The 16,821-nt window shown below is 50.3% G+C and overlaps 3 protein-coding genes across 19 annotated transcripts in view; 2 read left to right on the top strand and 1 right to left on the bottom strand.

Annotated features, from left to right (window-relative positions):
• The window catches only part of LOC139355277 (phosphatidylinositol glycan anchor biosynthesis class Z), a 43,118-nt gene extending 35,162 nt beyond the window's left edge, over positions 1-7,956 (top strand). For all 14 annotated transcript variants that reach the window (XM_011723036.3, XM_071090595.1, XM_071090594.1 and 11 more), the window contains one exon: positions 3,572-7,956. In XM_011723036.3, coding sequence (XP_011721338.2) covers positions 3,572-5,100 — 1,529 coding nt within the window. In that variant the 3' untranslated portion in view covers positions 5,101-7,956. The remainder of the gene's footprint in view (positions 1-3,571) is intronic.
• NCBP2AS2 (NCBP2 antisense 2 (head to head)) lies at positions 7,749-8,629 on the bottom strand. The gene has a single exon (XM_011723026.3). The coding sequence runs from the start codon at positions 8,569-8,571 to the stop codon at positions 8,272-8,274; it is 300 nt and encodes a 99-aa protein (XP_011721328.2). The 5' UTR covers positions 8,572-8,629; the 3' UTR covers positions 7,749-8,271.
• A 79-nt stretch (positions 8,630-8,708) lies between these two features.
• Positions 8,709-14,708, top strand: LOC105470787 (nuclear cap binding protein subunit 2). Of its 4 annotated transcripts, none has more exons than XM_011723025.2 (4): positions 8,709-8,865; positions 11,798-11,979; positions 13,907-14,045; positions 14,466-14,708. In XM_011723025.2, the coding sequence occupies exons 1-4, from the start codon at positions 8,788-8,790 to the stop codon at positions 14,535-14,537; spliced, it is 471 nt and encodes a 156-aa protein (XP_011721327.1). In that variant the 5' UTR covers positions 8,709-8,787; the 3' UTR covers positions 14,538-14,708. The 4 variants fall into 4 exon arrangements, with proteins under 4 accessions (XP_011721327.1, XP_070946697.1, XP_070946699.1 ...); XM_071090596.1 differs by having other exon boundaries at positions 8,783-8,921; XM_071090598.1 differs by lacking the exon at positions 8,709-8,865 and adding an exon at positions 8,988-9,167.
• Positions 14,709-16,821: the final 2,113 nt, after the last annotated feature.

Raw genomic sequence — 16,821 nt, 5'->3', positions numbered from 1 at the left:
GGTGAGAATGAGAGCTGTGTTGTTGGTGAGAATGAGAGCTGTGGTGTTGGTGGGAATGAGAGCTGTGTTGTTGGTGGGAATGAGAGCTGTGGTGTTGGTGAGAATGAGAGCCGTGTTGTTGGTGAGAATGAGAGCTGTGGTGTTGGTGAGAATGAGAGCTGTGTTGGTGGGAATGAGAGCTGTGTTGTTGGTGAGAATGAGAGCTGTGTTGGTGGGAATGAGAGCTGTGGTGTTGGTGAGAATGAGAGCCGTGTTGTTGGTGAGAATGAGAGCCGTGTTGGTGAGAATGAGAGCTCTGTTGCTGGGAATGAGAGCTGTGTTGTTGGTGAGAATGAGAGCTGTGGTGTTGGTGGGAATGAGAGCTGTGTTGGTGAGAATGAGAGCTGTGTTGGTGGGAATGAGAGCTGTGTTTTTGGTGAGAATGAGAGCTGTGTTGGTGAGAATGAGAGCTGTGTTGTTGGTGAGAATGAGAGCTGTGTTGTTGGTGAGAATGAGAGCTGTGTTGGTGAGAATGAGAGCTGTGGTGTTGGTGGGAATGAGAGCTGTGTTGGTGAGAATGAGAGCTGTGTTGGTGGGAATGAGAGCTGTGTTGTTGGTGAGAATGAGAGCTGTGTTGGTGAGAATGAGAGCTGTGTTGTTGGTGAGAATGAGAGCTGTGTTGTTGGTGAGAATGAGAGCTGTGTTGGTGAGAATGAGAGCTGTGTTGTTGGTGAGAATGAGAGCTGTGTTGTTGGTGGGAATGAGAGCTGTGTTGGGCTTCCCAGTGGGAAACTTTTACAGCTGGGCTTCCCCAGTGTTTGGCAAGAGCTTCCATAGGGCTGTGATCTGAGATGATGAAACTTCTGTAGATTCAAGTGAGGGGTGAGGGAACCCGTACCTGGGACACTCAGTTGCCTGTTAGGTGGTATAGTTGAGGATAGTTGCCTTGCCCGTGCCATCTCACCCAAAGGCCTTGAGGCCTTTCAGTTGTGATGGGCATGTGGCTTCATCCTCATGGTTCAAGACGGCTGCTTGAGCTCCAGCCATCAAGTCTACACGCAGTCTTTCCAGCCAACAAAGGAGAAGGCATTACTTCTTTCTTTAAGGTCATATTTTGAAGGTCGCATGATGTTTGCCCATTTCTATCGCACTGGGCAGAATGTATCATGAGACCACACCTAGCTGCTAAGGAAGCTAAAAATTATAGTCTTTCTGTCTGAGCAAGTGCCCAGCTAAAGAGCCAAAGGGGTCAGATGCGGAGGCTTTTGCCGGTAATCCCAGCACTGTGGCCTCCGGAGGCTTTCGCTGGTAATCCCAGCACTGTGGGAGGCTGAGGCAGGCGGATCGCCTGAGGTCAGGAGTTTGAGACCAGTCTGGCCAACGTGATAAAACCCCATCTCTATTAAAAATACAAGAAATTAGCTGGGCGTGGTGGTAGGTGCCTGTAATCCCAGCTACTTGGGAGGCTGAGGCAGGAGAATCGCTTGAACTCAGGAGGCGGAGGTTGCAGTGAGCTGAGATTGTGCCACTGCACCCCAGCCTGGGCAACAGAGTGAAACTCCGTCTCAAAAAAGAGTCTAAGGAAGGAGGAGGGAATAGGTATTTTGGAGGCACCAGCTTTCTTTGCCACAGGGCTCAACAGGTGAATTTGTTTTTTAGTTAAAAGGCTTATCTTCTTTCCCTCACATGTTTTTTTTTTAACCAGAAAAACACCCAGATAGATTTGATCCTGGATTTTGCCTCCCTTTCACCATCTAACATAGACAGATAAAACAGCTGAAAGGCTGGAGAAATAAGTAGCAGAACCAAAGAACCCGAATGATCCCCAGGCTGTATAATCAGCTCGAAACAGCCAGCAGGTGATCAAGCAGGAGACGCTGTGAACAACGAGGCTTGGAGTGGAGCTGCCCCCTCACCCCCACCCCCCAGAGCTCTGATGTGGAGCTGCCCCCTCACCCCCACCCCCCAGAGCTCTGATGTGGAGCTGCCCCCTCACCCCCACCCTCAGAGCTCTGATGAGCTGCCCCCTCACCCCCGCCCTCAGAGCTCTGGCACAGGTTACAGACCAGGCAGCAAGTATTTCTTAAATTATGTAAGTACTACTTGGATATATTCTTCTTATAAAAAATTTAAGTATCATAGTCAGGGCACAGTGGCTCAGGCCTGTAATCCCAGCACTTTAGGAGGCTGAGGCGGGTGGATCATTTGAGGTCAGGGGTTGGAGACCAGGCTAGCCAACATGGTGAAACCCCATCTCTACTGAAAATACAAAAATCATCCGGGTGCAGTGGCAGGCGCCTGTAATTCCAGCTACTCAGGAGGCTGAGGCAGGAGAATCGCTTAAACCCAGGACGTGGAGGTTGCAGTGAGCCGAGATAGCGCCACTGCACTCCAGCCTGGGCGACAGAGTGAGACTCTAAAAAAAAAAAAAATTAAGTATCATAAGACTAAACATAAATCACCCCTGACATAACCCCAATGGCTCAGCCCCTCCCCCTCTTCTCTCCCCCCATCTCCTGATAACAATCATCAGAGATGGGGCTCTGACTCTGATTTTTGAGATCTTGGAACCCTGAGAAGAGGTTAGGCCTCCCCCCACCTGCCCGCCTCCCACACACTCTTCCCAGGACACACAGCCGCCTCATCTCCCAGGGAGGTACCTCCTGCCCTCTGCCCTCTGAGCTCCCCTGCGCTTGTTTCTGCTGCTGCGTGACAAACCATCAAAATCCCAGCAGCTTAAAACTGCACCCATTCGTGAGTTCACGATCAGAAGTGCGGCATGGGCTCTCTGCTCACAAGGTGGACATCAGTGTATGGACTGGGCTGAGTTCTTGTCTGGAAGCTCTCTAATTCTAGCAGAATCTAGTTCATGTCAGCTGTGGAACCTATGGTGCGGTTTCCTTGCTCTTAGCTTTCAGAGGCTACCCACATTCCTAGCCAATGGCCTCTTCCATCTTTAAGCCAGCAGTGGCATGTCAAATCCTTCTTATGCTTTGAATCTGACTGCCCCTTCTGCATCCAGCTGATGAAAACTCTGTTATTAAAATATTGTCGTGATTAGGTCCGGCCCACCGCATAGTCTCCCTATTTTACAGTCAGTGCTCCTGTATGACGTAACCTAATCACAGGAGTACATTGCATCCTGGGGGCCAGGTGCAGTGGCTCAAACCTGTAATCCCAGCACGATAAGAGGCTGAGGTGGAAGAATCGCTTAAAGTCAGGAGTCTGAGATCAGCCTCAGTAACACAGCAAGAGCAATGATCTCGCCACTGCACTCCAGCCTGGGTGACAGAGACCCAGCAAGGAAGGGAGGAAGGGAAGTGAAGGAACAGGAAGAACGGGAAGGAACGGGAAGGGAAGGAAGGGAAGGATGGGAAAGGAAGGAATGGGAAGGGAAAGAAGGGAAGGGAAGGAAGGAGGGAGAGAGGGAGGGAAGGCAGGGAGGGAGGGAAAAATCCGTCCAGGGCACAGTCCCAGGGATTATGCAGGGCACACACACCAAGGGGTGGAAATGCTGGGTGCCACCCTAGAATTTTGCCCACTACATCCCTGAGCTTGGTACTGGCTCAGCTCTGCCTCTCCTTCTCTGCAGAGGACATCCTGGGCATGCAGGCCGCCCGGCCCTGGGAGTTTTACCCCAGCAGCCCCTGCCGCACCGTGGTCTTCCCCCTGCTGACCTCCGGCTCTACCTTCTGGCTGCTCAGGCTCTGGGGAGAGCTGGGGCCGTGGCCTGGCCTGGTGAGTAGCTATGCGCTGCTGGTGGGGCCGCGACTCCTCCTCGCTGCCCTTTCCTTCGCTCTGGACGGGGTGGTGTACCACCTGGCCCCACTGTTGGGGGCGGATCGCTGGAATGCCCTGGCCCTGCTCTCTGGTTCCTACGTCACCCTGGTCTTCTACACAAGGACCTTCTCCAACACCATTGAGGGACTCCTCTTCGCGTGGCTGCTGGTGCTGGTATCCCCCCATGTAATGTGGGGCCCTACATGCAAGGAGCCTGTGCCGGGTCCATGGTGGCACAGCTGGCTTCTTGGAGGCATCGTGGCTGCTGGCTTCTTCAACCGGCCCACCTTTCTGGCCTTTGCTGTGGTCCCTCTCTACCTCTGGGGCACTCGTGGAGCCACAAACCCTGGCTTGAAGTCCCTGACCCGGGAGGCCCTGGTGCTGCTCCCTGGGGCGGCCCTCACAGCAGTGGTGTTTGTGGCCATGGACAGCTGGTATTTCTCCAGCTCCGCTACATCCAGGACCCTTGTCCTTACACCTGTCAACTTCTTGCACTACAACCTGAATCCCCAAAACCTGGCGAGGCATGGCACGCATGTGCGGCTCACTCACCTGGCAGTCAATGGCTTCCTGCTCTTTGGGGTGCTGCATGCCCAGGCCCTGCAGGCCGCGTGGCAACAGCTGCAAGCTGGCCTCCAGGCCTCTTTACAAATGGGCCTCCTGAGGGCACTGGGTGCCTGGAGCCTGCTGTCCAGCCCCAGGTCCTATCTCCTTCTCCTTTACTTCATGCCCCTAGCCCTGCTGTCTGCCTTTAGCCACCAGGAGGCTCGGTTCCTGATTCCCCTCCTGGTCCCCCTAGTCCTGCTTTGTAGTCCGCAGACCCAACCTGTGCCTTGGAAGGGCACCGTGGTCCTCTTCAATGCCCTCGGTGCCTTCTTCTTCGGCTGCCTGCATCAGGGGGGCCTGGTGCCTGGCCTGGAGTACCTGGAGCAGGTGGTCCATGCCCCTGTGCTCCCAAGCGCACCCACCCACTACACACTCCTCTTCACTCACACCTACATGCCCCCCCGGCACCTCCTCCACCTCCCAGGCCTGGGGTCACCAGTGGAGGTGGTGGACATGGGTGGGACTGAGGACTGGGTCCTGTGCCAAGCCCTGAAAAGCTTTACCAGACAACCCGCCTGCCAAGTGGCTGGTGGGCCATGGCTCTGCCGCCTCTTTGTGGTGACCCCTGGCACCACCAGGGGTGCCGTGGAGAAGTGCAGCTTCCCCTTCAAGAATGAAACACTTGTATTTCCCCATCTAACCCTGGAGGATCCACCAGCCCTGTCCTCCTTGCTGAGTGGGGCTTGGAGGGACCACCTCAGTCTTCACATCGTGGAGCTGGGGGAAGAAACCTGACAATATGACAACCGCCCACGATTCAGCCATAGAAGTTGCTGCCCCACCTTCTACTTGGGTAGCTGGGCTGGGACGCGGGGACAGGGCCCAGGTTCTCCTTCACGACTCCCACTGCTGCCTCTCCTGGGCATGGCTGTTCTGCCTTCTGGGTGAGCTGGCACTCCTCTCCCTGAGACCAAAGATCTGACCTGTCAGTCCTGATGTCAAGGTCCCCAAAGAACCAGGTGTAAGTGATGACACCTGTCGGTTCCTGCCCTACTGCTTCCAGCCACTGTGATGTTTGAAACATGTAATAGTACCTGGTTGGGAAAAAGAATGAACTGCCAGTGACATTCCCCAGCGACCTCTCCCAAACTTCCCATGATGCCTTGCCCTTGCTGTCATGACAACCTCTGGCTTCCTGAGACCGATCTGCCTATCCAAATAATGTGGAAGTCAGTGTGATGAAGTATAGAGAACAGGTGGCCCAGATCCAGGGGACCCAACTTCTAGCCCCTTGGTCTGTCACCCCCTCGCTGTGTGATCTTGAGAAAGCCCCTTCCACTCTCCCATCCCACTTCCCAGTCTGTTGGGATCAGAGGATCTTTGAGGTGTCTGCCAGCTAACATCGTGTCATTCCTGGAATCCACAGTACACATCCCCCGTCCTCGACAGGCACAGCTCTCACAAAGCTCTTTAAGCATGGAAGTGGGAGTTGTGTTGTACTTCATGGCCCTCTGATGCCTGCTGTCTTAGTGTTTGCAAACAAGTAATGTTTGAAATATATAATTGCACCTGGAGATTTTCTCCCTACTTTCTTTTACTCCTGTTCCTGAGAGGTGGTGGGAAACTCTCTAGCCATTTCTGCACCTTGTCCTTAAGAGTCATTCTCCTGACTGGGCGTGGTGGCTCACACCTGTAATCCCAGTACTTTGAGAGGCCAAGGCGGGCAGATCTCGAGGTCAGGAGTTGAGACCAGCCTGGCCAACATGGTGAAACCCTGTCTCTACTAAAAATACAAAAATTAGCTGGGTGTGGTGGTGGCGCCTGTGGTCCCAGCTGCTCAGGAGGCTGAGGCAGGAGAATGGCTTGAACCCAGGAGGCGGAGGTTGCAGTGAGCCGAGATCGCGCCACTCACTCCCGCCTGGGAGACACAGCGAGACGGTCTTGGGGGGAAAAAAAAAAGTCATTCTCCCAGATTAGGGAGCCAGATGTTCTCCCTCCTTAGAAGAACTGTGGGTCTCAAGCCCTCCCATCCTGCCCCAGAGAGCAGGGAACACACCATGCTCAGCTAGTGTCTGGTTACCAGCCTCAATTTTTCCGATGGCTTCAAGCTTCTAGATTGCATGATTATCTGTGTTGCCTAATTAGAAATGATCAGATCTGGGTGTGGTGGCTCACACCAGTAATCCCAGCACTTTGGGAGGCAGAAGCAGGAGAACTGCTTGAGACCAGGAGTTCAGGACCAGCCTGGGAAACAAAGTGCAATGCCATTTCAACCATAAAACACAAAACAAAACAAAACAAAACAAAATTGTGGCTGGGCACGGTGGCTCATGCCTGTAATCCCAGCACTTTGGGAGGCTGAGGCAGGCAGATCACAAGGTCAGGAGATCAAGACCATCCTGACCAACATGGTGAAACTCCATTTCTACTAAAATACAAAAAACTAGCCAGGCATGGTGGCGCACATCTGTAGTCCCAGCTGCTCGGGAGGATGAGGCAGGGGAATCACTTGAACCCGGGAGGTGGACGTTGCAGTGAGCCGAGATCATGCCACTGCACTCCAGCCTGGTGACAAAGTAAGACTCTGTCTCAAAAACAAAAACAAAAAAAAACCTGTTTTTAATTAGCTGCGCATAGTGTCATGGGCCTGTAATCCCAGCTACTTGGGAGACCCAGGGAGGAAGCTCGATCACTTGGCCCAATAGGTCGAGGTTGCAGTGACAGCTAGTATTATGCCACTGCACTCCAGCCTGGGCAAGAGTGAGGCCCTGTCTCAAAATAAATAAATAAATAAATCAGAAATTTAGCTAGGAGCTTCAAATGACAGGACATTTGTATATACAGTGGATTTCCTAATCATGGGTCCACTAACTTGCTGGACCATAGTCTTAGTTTCATATGCCTGACCCTCTAAAATGAGGGATGAGTCCAGGTAGCTCATTCCATGGCAGGCAGCAGTCTTTTTTTATTTTTGAGACAGGTTCTCGCTATGCTGCCCAGGCTGGTCTCATCTCAGGCTCATGCGATCCTCCTTCCTCTGCAGTGGCTTGGATTAGACACAACTGCCACCACGCCTGCTCCTAGGCAGTAGTCTTAATGCCTGATGATGGGGGGTTGGGGAAGGAAGGAAAGTATCAGGGTAAATGTTGCAGAGCTGTGTTAAGGACTTAGGCCCTGGAATCAAATGCCTCTGCTCACATCCCACTCTGCAAGACTTTGGGCAACTTAAGCAGCAGCCTCTGTTTCCATCGGAGTGGCTCTTGCCTCTAATCCCAGCATTTTGGGAGGCTGAGGCAGGACGATCACTCGGACCCAAGAGTTCGAGACTACCCCATCTCTACAAAAAAATCCAAAAAGTAATCTGCTTGCTCATGCGGATGTGGTTGTAAGGAGTAAGCGAAATAACACGCAGAGTGCAATGAGCAAGTCCCAGCACAAAATACTCATTTCATAAAATACGTGTTTATTATTGCCATAGGCCTACAGTCCCCGGTATTCTCAATATATCTTGCCTGAGAAGTATCACACTCATGCCTATTAACCAGCTCATACATTAAGGAATTTGGCAGTTGTAGGGTTGTCTTTTCATTCACATCGTCCCTGGAATTAAGTGTCCTGCTACACCAGTGCAGATTCAGCAGCATCTGTCAAGAGTGTCAGTTCCATCTGCAGAGGAAAGGCTCTCTGGCTTCGGTCCGCGGCTCTCCGCGGGTGCGGTGTCTGGACCCAGCCTATCTTCATCTCTGTTAGGCTTCGGGGTCTTTCTCCACACGGTGTCTTGTCCAATCACAGGACTTCAGCGGAGCCTGCGGTCTGGCCTAGGCTCTTCTGCGTGGGATGTCTGCAGGCCAACAATCCGAGTCGGGGTTCGAAGCCGCACGCAGTGCCCGGAACGACCCCTCCACGTCGAGGCCAGTGTAGAGCCCGGAAGGCAAAGTAAAGGCCTCGGCCCCGCACAGCCCAGGCTTAAATGTTTGCGCCAGGGCCCCTCTGGCTACCTGGTGGTGGCCCCGAACGGCCACGGAGGCCGCGGCGTAGCTCCTGGGTGAAGGTGTCTCTGAATCGCCCAGCGCGGCGGCACAGGGAGCCTGCGGGGCCAGCCGCGAGGTCCTGCAGGCGGCGGGCCGCGTCCTGGCTCCGCAGCTGGGCCTGCAGCAGAGCGAAGGCCGTGAGCTGCGCCGCACGTCGGATAGGCCGAGACTCGGACAGACGTTCCACCAGCTGCGGGCTGTGCAGCAGGGCCGCCAGCAGCCGCCGAAGCACCATCTTCCCCAAGCGCCCGGGAATCCGACCTCGCCGCCCTAGTCTTCCGCCCGGCGGCGCCCGACCCGGACGTCATCTGCGTCCGCGCAGCTTGATGACGACACTGCCGCCCTCGGATTGGGTCCAATGAGATGCGCGCTTCCGCGCGTTTCCGCTTCCGCCACGGCAGACGCCACCTCGTGCCGGGAATCGCCGCGTCTTCGTCCGCTTCTCTGCGCTATGTCTGGTGGCCTCCTGAAGGCGCTGCGCAGCGACTCCTACGTGGAGCTGAGCCAGTACCGGGACCAGCACTTCCGGGTGAGGGAGGCCGGGCCGCGAGAGGGGAAGGCCCTGGGCCAGAACGCTGAGAAACGGTTTGCTCTTGTCTCATTGTGTCGCCTCCCGTTCTGCTGCAATCCCCAAACGCCAAGTGGGGCCCCGGTGCCGGCTGGGGAGGCAGGGAGCGGGTGCTGGGGGGGCGCTTGTACATCACTGAAGCCGCTGGCTCTGGAAGACAGGGCATTTGAGGCTCGCTTTCCTGTTCCCTCCAGCCGCTCCCTGCACCCGAGCCGGTGCCGAGAGGCCTGAGCGCTGATGGTAGTGGCGGCTCCCGTTTCCAGGTTGTACCTCGCAGATGGCTGCGTAACAAGGGCGGGGTGCCCTTCTCTCTCCCAGAGTGTGCAGAGGCGCCTTCTTGATGCAGATTCGGGGCTTTTTACGTTCTTTTTTTTTTTTTTTTTTTTTTTTGAGACGGAGTCTCGCTCTGTCGCCCAGGCTGGAGTGCAGCGGCCGGATCTCAGCTCACTGCAAGCTCCGCCTCCCGGGTTTACGCCATTCTCCGGCCTCAGCCTCCCGAGTAGCTGGGACTACAGGCGCCCGCCACCTCGCCCGGCTAGTTTTTCTGTATTTCTTAGTAGAGACGGGGTTTCACCGTGTTAGCCAGGATGGTCTCCATCTCCTGACCTCGTGATCCGCCCGCCTCGGCCTCCCAAAGTGCTGGGATTACAGGTGTGAGCCACCGCACCCGGCCTACGTTCTTTTTTAAATCGGCGAAGCAGTGCCCTTCTCTGGGAGGATGGTCTTAGGGAAGCTGCACGCGGTGCGTGGGAGACACAAGTGAAGTCCTCACTCCGCCCTCGGGGAGGCTTCGGAGTGGGGAGGGGGACACGCCAAGCTGGGCACTTTGAGGGTGTTTGGATGTGAAGATCGGAGAATTGCTGGATTTCAGAAGAGAGAAATTTTTAGTCCGGACTATATCACAGTATGTTTTGTGGAAAAAGGGGAGGCCGCAGATATACAAAGTAGGCTTTTCAGTATCAGCAAAGGTAGGGATGGAATACGGTTGAGGGGTGGCGGCGCGGGACTCATTAACCCGGTTATTTAGTAAACATTTGTTGAGTGCTGTCACCAAAGCCTTGTGCTAAACCCTGGGGGGAAGGGAAGACAGCTTCTGCACTCTGCGAGCTCATAATCCCCTGTAGTGTGGGTTATCAAAGAATCTAAGGTAGAAGTGAGTTAAAAGAGAGGCTGTGAGAATTCAGAAAAAGGGGGGAAATCCCCTTGTGACTGGGAAATGAAGGGGCGCATATAGCAGAGGTCAGTGTGGAGAACGTGTGAAATGTGTTACTAGAGTAGGGAAAAGGAAACTTTGTTTGACGCCAAATTAGGGAAGCTCTGAAATTTATTCAGTCAAGGCCGGGCACGGTGACTCATGCCTGTAATCCCAGCACTTTGGGAGGCTGAGGCGGGTGGATCACGAGGTTAGGAGTTCGAGACCAGACTGGCCGAGATGGTGAAACCCCATCCCTACTCAAAATACAAAAATTAGCCGGGCGTGGTGGCGGCGCCTGTAGTCCCAGCTACTCGGAAGGCTGAGGCAGGAGAATTGCTTGATCCCGGAAGGTGGAGGTTGCGGTGAGCCAAGATCGCGCCACCGCACTCCAGCCTGGGCAACAGAGCGAGATTCCTACTAAAAAAAAAAAAAAAAAAAAAATTCGGTCAATTTATTTTATTTTTTGAGACAGAATCTTGCTCTATTGCCTAGGCTGAAGTGCAGTGGCGCAATCACGGCTCATGCAGCCTCAACCTCCTGAGCCCAAGTGATCCTCCCCACCTCAGCCTCCTGAGAAGCTGGGACCACAGGCTCTCACTACATCCGGCTAATTTTTTGTAGAGACAGGGTCTCCCTGTGTTGCTCAGGCCGGTCTCGAACTCTGGGACTCAAGCGATCCACCAGCCTGGGCTTCCCAAAGTGCTGGGATTACAGACGTGAACCACTGACCCCGGCCAGTCCAGGTTTTAGATGCTTAAGTGCCAGGCATGATTTGCACTTTTTTTGAGACGGGGTCTGGCTCTGTCACCCAGGCTGGAGTGCAGTAGCACGATCTCGGCTCACTGCAGCTCCGCCTCCCGGGTTCACGCCATTCTCCTGGCGAGCTGGGACTACAGGCCCCGCCACCACGCCCGGCTAATATTTTTGTTTTTTTTGTTTTTTTTTTTTTTTTAGTAGAGACGGGGTTTCACCGTGTTAGCCAGGATGGTCTCGATCTCCTGACCTCGTGATCCGCTCGCCTCGGCCTCCCAAAGTGCTGGGATTACAGGCGTGAGCCGCTGTGCGCGACCCTGATGAGCCATTTTGGATCCAGGGATTTGTCAGGTGTGTTGGATGAAGCCCAGTTATATTCTTATCTCTGGCTTCATCGTGTCATCCCAGTTTGGAAGCCCATTAGGAAAGTGAGCTCTGTTTTGTTTTTAGTGATCACTACATTTTTTTCCTCAATTCAGAAAAAATACATGAGCATGTAAAGCATCAGAGTTGTTGCTTTGAACAGTCTCTATGGGGTTATTAAAAGGGGACTCTCTGGAAATCCACTTATTTCTCACTACAGAGTATAAAAGGGCCCTTTGTCATACATGGGTCAAGGTCCAGAGTTTAACCTTGGTTGAAAGGATGCACTGCTGAGAAGATGGCGTGTGCAGGGAAAAAAGCCGCTTGTGTGGCAGTCTGGCGTAGGGTGACTTTGCTGTATGCGGTATAACTTTTGAGCCTTGTCTCTACTAAGAGTCTGGACTTTGCATAAGTGCTTCACAGGATGTGAACATCTCCCTTTTTTTGAGCAAGGGATTTGTGGTAGGCTGGGATGAGAGAATTTGATTTCCAAATCAGAATGAATGTTTTTACCATACTTAGAAATACTATTTAAGCAAGGCTCTGAAGTTGCTTAACTTTTGTCTCTCTTTGAAATTCTAGGGTGACAATGAAGAACAAGAAAAATTACTGAAGAAAAGCTGTACGTTATATGTTGGAAATCTTTCTTTTTACACAACCGAAGAACAAATCTACGAACTCTTCAGCAAAAGTGGTGACATAAAGAAAATCATTATGGGTCTGGATAAAATGAAGAAAACAGCATGTGGATTCTGTTTTGTGGAGTATCCTTCCTGTGGATGGAATGTGGCTGCTGAACTGGGGTAGAGCTGAGAGTAGTAGCTCATAATCCTCCCTGCACTTGCCCCTACGTTTTCCCTCGTCTCCCTCCTACCTTCTGTCCAGTGTCACTGCTCTTTTTTTTTTTTTTTTTGAGACAGAGTCTGGCTCTGTCGCCCAGGCTGGAGCGCAGTGGCCGGATCTGAGCTCACTGCAAGCTCCGCCTCCCGAGCTTACACCATTCTCCTGCCTCAGCCTCCGGAGTAGCTAGGACTGCAGGCGCCCGCCACGTCGCCCGGCTAGTTTTTGTATTTTTTTTTTTTTAGTAGAGACGGGGTTTCAACGTGTTAGCCAGGATGGTCTCGATCTCCTGACCTCATGATCCACCCATCTCGGCCTCCCAAAGTGCTGGGATTACAGGCTTGAGCCACCGCGCCCGGCCGTCACTGCTCTTATACTGTAAAGCTGACACTAGTTACATTCTCTCCTGAAATCCATGCTTTATGGTTGTTTAAGAAAAAGTTTTTCAAGAATGTTTGCCCTTCATTAAAAAAAAAAAAAAAATTCCAAAGAGCACAGTGAAAATATAAAAACCTTGTACTGTTCTAAACCCCTAATTCCCTTTGCCAGAGGCAGTTACCAGTTTCTTGAGCATCTCTCAAGAAGTAACCTGTGGGTGTGCAGTAGTGTACTTCATGTGCTGTTTTTAAAATCATTTATTATTTATTTATTGTTCCATTTCAGCACATGTAGGTCTGTTTTTAAAATAGCCGTATAGCCGGGCATGGTGGCTCGTATTTGTAGTGCCAGCTACTCAGGAGGCTGAGGCTGGAGGATCAGTTGAGCCCAAGGGTCCAAGGCTACACTGAGTTGTGACTGTGCTCCTGCCAGGGTGACGGGGCAAGACCCCATCTTTAAAGAAAAAAATGTTTTAATAGCTATATCGTAATTCATTACATAGGTGTGTATAAGCTGATTGTATAGGTACAAACCAAAACTGTATTTACTTGTGATCATTTTCTTACTCAGACTCTTTTAAGCATTGGACCTCCTGGATTTATTCTATGTTCTTTTTACTCTCTGTTTTGGTCATTCAATTTAGTATTCTGAGAAATTTTGCAGACCCAATCTAATGTATCTTTTGAGTTTTTTCCTGTGTCCTGAATTACATTTGTTTCAGATGAAATTTTTCCTTAAGTGTCTGGTGATCCCTGGATTTCTGCTCATAATTAAGGAAAAGAATGCTGACTCACTGGACCCAGGCAGGGCATCTCTCCCAGATTACTGGCTTGCCTTGGGGATATGTGGGTTTCCCAAATGCTAGAATGAAGAGAGATTTTATTTTGGCCTGCTAACATCAAAGACACTAGTTCCTCCAGATGGTTTATTCACAACACCATTGTCTTATTTTTATTTGTCTGGGATTAAATGTCCTCCCCTTTAATTAAAGGGAGCTCTCTCTGATGAAGTAGGTTTGGGGACTGCTACCCTGGTGATACCTTGAGTCTTTCCTTTAGTGAAACGAGCGCAATTCCACATGCACTGTGACCCTCTCTTTATTAAGGTGCCCTGGAATATATGGCACCTAACTTGAATATATAGCACTTGTTTCTTGGATAAGAAGTGTACAATGGTCCAAACCTGCACTGAATTATCTTATATTTTGCAAACCAAATACGGAGATGATGGGACCAAAAATTATCAACAGGAATGTCCAACAAATCTGATCAGTGCAGCCACGGAGACGTGTCATGTTTGACTCTCTGTGCTTCCAAACCATGGCAGACAGGCCTGTGCAAGCTGAACTGCTGTCTCTGAACTACATCTGATTAGATTAGCTCTTGTACTTTTTAACAATGCAGCTTCGTTTACATGTTGTTCCCCTATTTCCAGAAATGTTTGGAAAAATGGTAGTGTTCCTTAATACTTAAGATATTACTCACGTGCAGATGCCGAAAATGCCATGCGGTACATAAATGGAACACGTCTGGATGACCGAATCATTCGCACAGACTGGGACGCAGGCTTTAAGGAGGGCAGGCAGTACGGCCGTGGGCGATCTGGGGGCCAGGTATGCGAGAAGGGTCTCTGGGCTCAGCCCGTTGCCTGGGATTCCAGTCACAATGACAGGTGTTTTGGCAATTTGTATTTACTCTTTTGTAAATAACTTTGTGTCTATAACCTTGGCTTGAAGTGGATCTGAAAACCACCCAACGGTTTGGGTGAATTTTTTAAACCCTGAAATATAAGTCCTGTACGTTTCTAATAAGCAACCATTCTTGAACTTCTGCTAGGGGCTAGATTCCACCTGCAGGAACATCTAGAATGAAAGCAGAATGCACTGAAATGAGTTGAAGTGCATATGTCCTGCTTGAAATGTTCACATTATGGCATCTGAACAGGTTTCACTGTTTGTCTAACGTGTTTATGGGAGACATATATGTTACACCATTCTTTTCCATACTGTAACTCTGGATTCTTTCCATTAAAGGTTCGGGATGAGTATCGGCAGGACTATGACGCTGGAAGAGGAGGCTATGGAAAACTGGCCCAGAACCAGTGAGTGATGAGAACTCTGTCAGTGACTAGCACTCGTTTGGCTTGTTGAATTGATTGAAAAACATCACCAAAAGTCTGCAAACGAGCCCATTTTTACCAAGCTTTGATCAGTGTCTTTACTGAACTGGAAGCCTCTGAAAGTTATTAAAGGACAGAACCCAAAAGAATGCCTTTACTTACTGTCTGAGAATCTTGGCCATGTGTCAGATGATCAGATTTATTTTGTTACCCGGTCAGAAATTGTGTTGTTTGACAACAGATTGGATCTATAATGTTGGTTAGTCTTTAGCCCAAACCACTACACTTTTAGAAAGACAGAAACATTTAAAAATTTGTTTTTACTATATTGAGTCTTAAGTAGGTTCATGATCTACATTGGGGCCTGGGGCCTGGGATTTTTAATTTTAATTTTAAGTTTGCATGAGATAGCCTAATAAATGGAGGTGGGGCCAGGCATGGTGGCTCACACCTGTAATCCCAACACTTTGGGAGGCTGAGGAGGAAGGACAGCGTGAAGCCAGGAGTTTGAGACTAGACTGGGCAACATAGCAAGACTCCTTCTCTACAAAGCAAAACGAAAAACAACAAATGGAGTTGTGCTATGTTGTATTGCTTTGCACAAAATTAGGAACAGGTGTTTGACAGCTGAATTTGTTTTCTATGAATTCCAACCTCTAAAGGCAAGCTTAGAGGCCAAGGACCTTCCTAGATAGTTGGTGCAAAAGCAGTCTCCACAGGACAGTACTGCTTCCATGCTTCACACATCAGGAAATGACGCCCAAGCTTGAGTATTTACTAACACGTTTTTCAAAAGATGTGTTATACCTAAAGCTAAAAAAAGGGCAAGGGTTTGCCATAGAGGGAACCTGTAAATAATTTCAGGGGTAGGGGAGATGTTGCCAGTAAGAAATGGGGTAAACTCTCAAGAGACAGTGAAAACACTGCCTTGACATGAGGATCACCGAGTTTATTCTTTTCATTTTCAGTGATGTTGAGAACAGACTGGGTTTAAAAAGGGAGCTTGAAGATGGAATGTTTAACAGTCACAGAAGGTTCCTGCAGGAGATTCCTGTTTTAGCCGTTTCTCATTTTTTTCCTCAAATTGTACTTCTGAGGCTCAAGCCTTCACAGTGAGCTCATGGTTCCACAGAGAAGGGGAGTCTAGGGAATTTCTTTGGTATTTATAAGGCAAGAGGTGATTTCTCTCTAATATGTGAGTTATTGCTCATTTAAAACTGTTAAGTCTAGTATAATTTTCCCTGATAGGAAAAATGAATTTTTTTCACTTAGCAACAAAGTACCTTCTAACTTCCAACAGTCTGTGAAAGTTGGGGCTGACGTACCTTAGTGCGAATGTCTTTCATGTTAAACCAAGTGTAGAAATCTGAATTTTTAAAAGAGCTATATAACTAGTTGTAAGTGCTTAGGAAGAAATTTTGCAAACTTTTTTTTTTTTTTTGAGACGGAGTCTCGCTGTGTTTCCCAGGCTGGAGTGCAGTGGCATGATCTCGGCTCACTGCAAGCTCCGCCTCCCGGGTTCACGCCATTCTCCCGCCTCAGCCTCCCAAGTAGCTGAGACTACAGGCGCCCGCCACCACGCCTGGCTAGTTTTTTGTATTTTTAGTAGAGACGGGGTTTCACCGTGTTAACCAGGATAGTCTCGATCTCCTGACCTCGTGATCCACCCGCCTCGGCCTCCCAAAGTGCTGGGATTACAGGCTTGAGCCACCGCGCCCGGCCAGAAATTTTGCAAACATTTAATGATACACTTCATTTTTAAAATTCCTTCACACTGTAATTTAATGTATTTGATATTCTTTTGTAGTAAAAGGTAACTCAGATATCTACAGGAGACAGTGGTTTTATTTGGAGCGTCTTCTGTAACAGGTCTCAGTAAAGCTGGGTGAACGTGTTGCTGTCGCTGCCCGTTCCTGCCCTGTAAAGAGGGTTGTGTTCTGGAACTCCGGGACTCTGGATACACATGAATGCGTTCTAGGGGGGTTCTAGGAATAATGTGGACAATCGGCATGTGCATTCTGATTGACAGTTGGAAATAACTATGGCTGCATGTGAAGAGAACACAGATGTTCTTGTGAAAGTGATAAAATAGGCACCAGGCAACCTCTGCTGATGGAAGAATAGGTTAGTTTTCCAGAAAGCATGCTCTGGATGATTTCAAGGGAAGGGAAAGTGGGGGTGACTTAAGAGGATCTTGTGTTTCTTGGGCTTGAGAACACTAAATGTGAGTCTACTGCATTCTTTCCTATTTCTCATGGAGAACATCTGAC

The sequence above is a fragment of the Macaca nemestrina genome, chromosome 2, assembly GCF_043159975.1.
Source record: "Macaca nemestrina isolate mMacNem1 chromosome 2, mMacNem.hap1, whole genome shotgun sequence".
Taxonomy (NCBI): Eukaryota; Metazoa; Chordata; class Mammalia; order Primates; family Cercopithecidae; genus Macaca; species Macaca nemestrina.
The sequence above is the reverse complement of the archived record's forward strand: the minus strand, read 5'-3'. Positions and strand labels throughout refer to the sequence as shown.

Bases quoted from the DNA above. Each gene is read 5' to 3' on its own strand.
- NCBP2AS2 (XM_011723026.3), bottom strand. From the start codon at position 8,571: ATGGTGCTTCGGCGGCTGCTGGCGGCCCTGCTGCACAGCCCGCAGCTG.
- LOC105470787 (XM_011723025.2), top strand. From the start codon at position 8,788: ATGTCTGGTGGCCTCCTGAAGGCGCTGCGCAGCGACTCCTACGTGGAG. The intron at 11,980-13,906 runs GTATCCTTCCTG...TTAATACTTAAG, and splicing joins TGTGGATTCTGTTTTGTGGA to ATATTACTCACGTGCAGATG. The intron at 14,046-14,465 runs GTATGCGAGAAG...TTTCCATTAAAG, and splicing joins GTGGGCGATCTGGGGGCCAG to GTTCGGGATGAGTATCGGCA.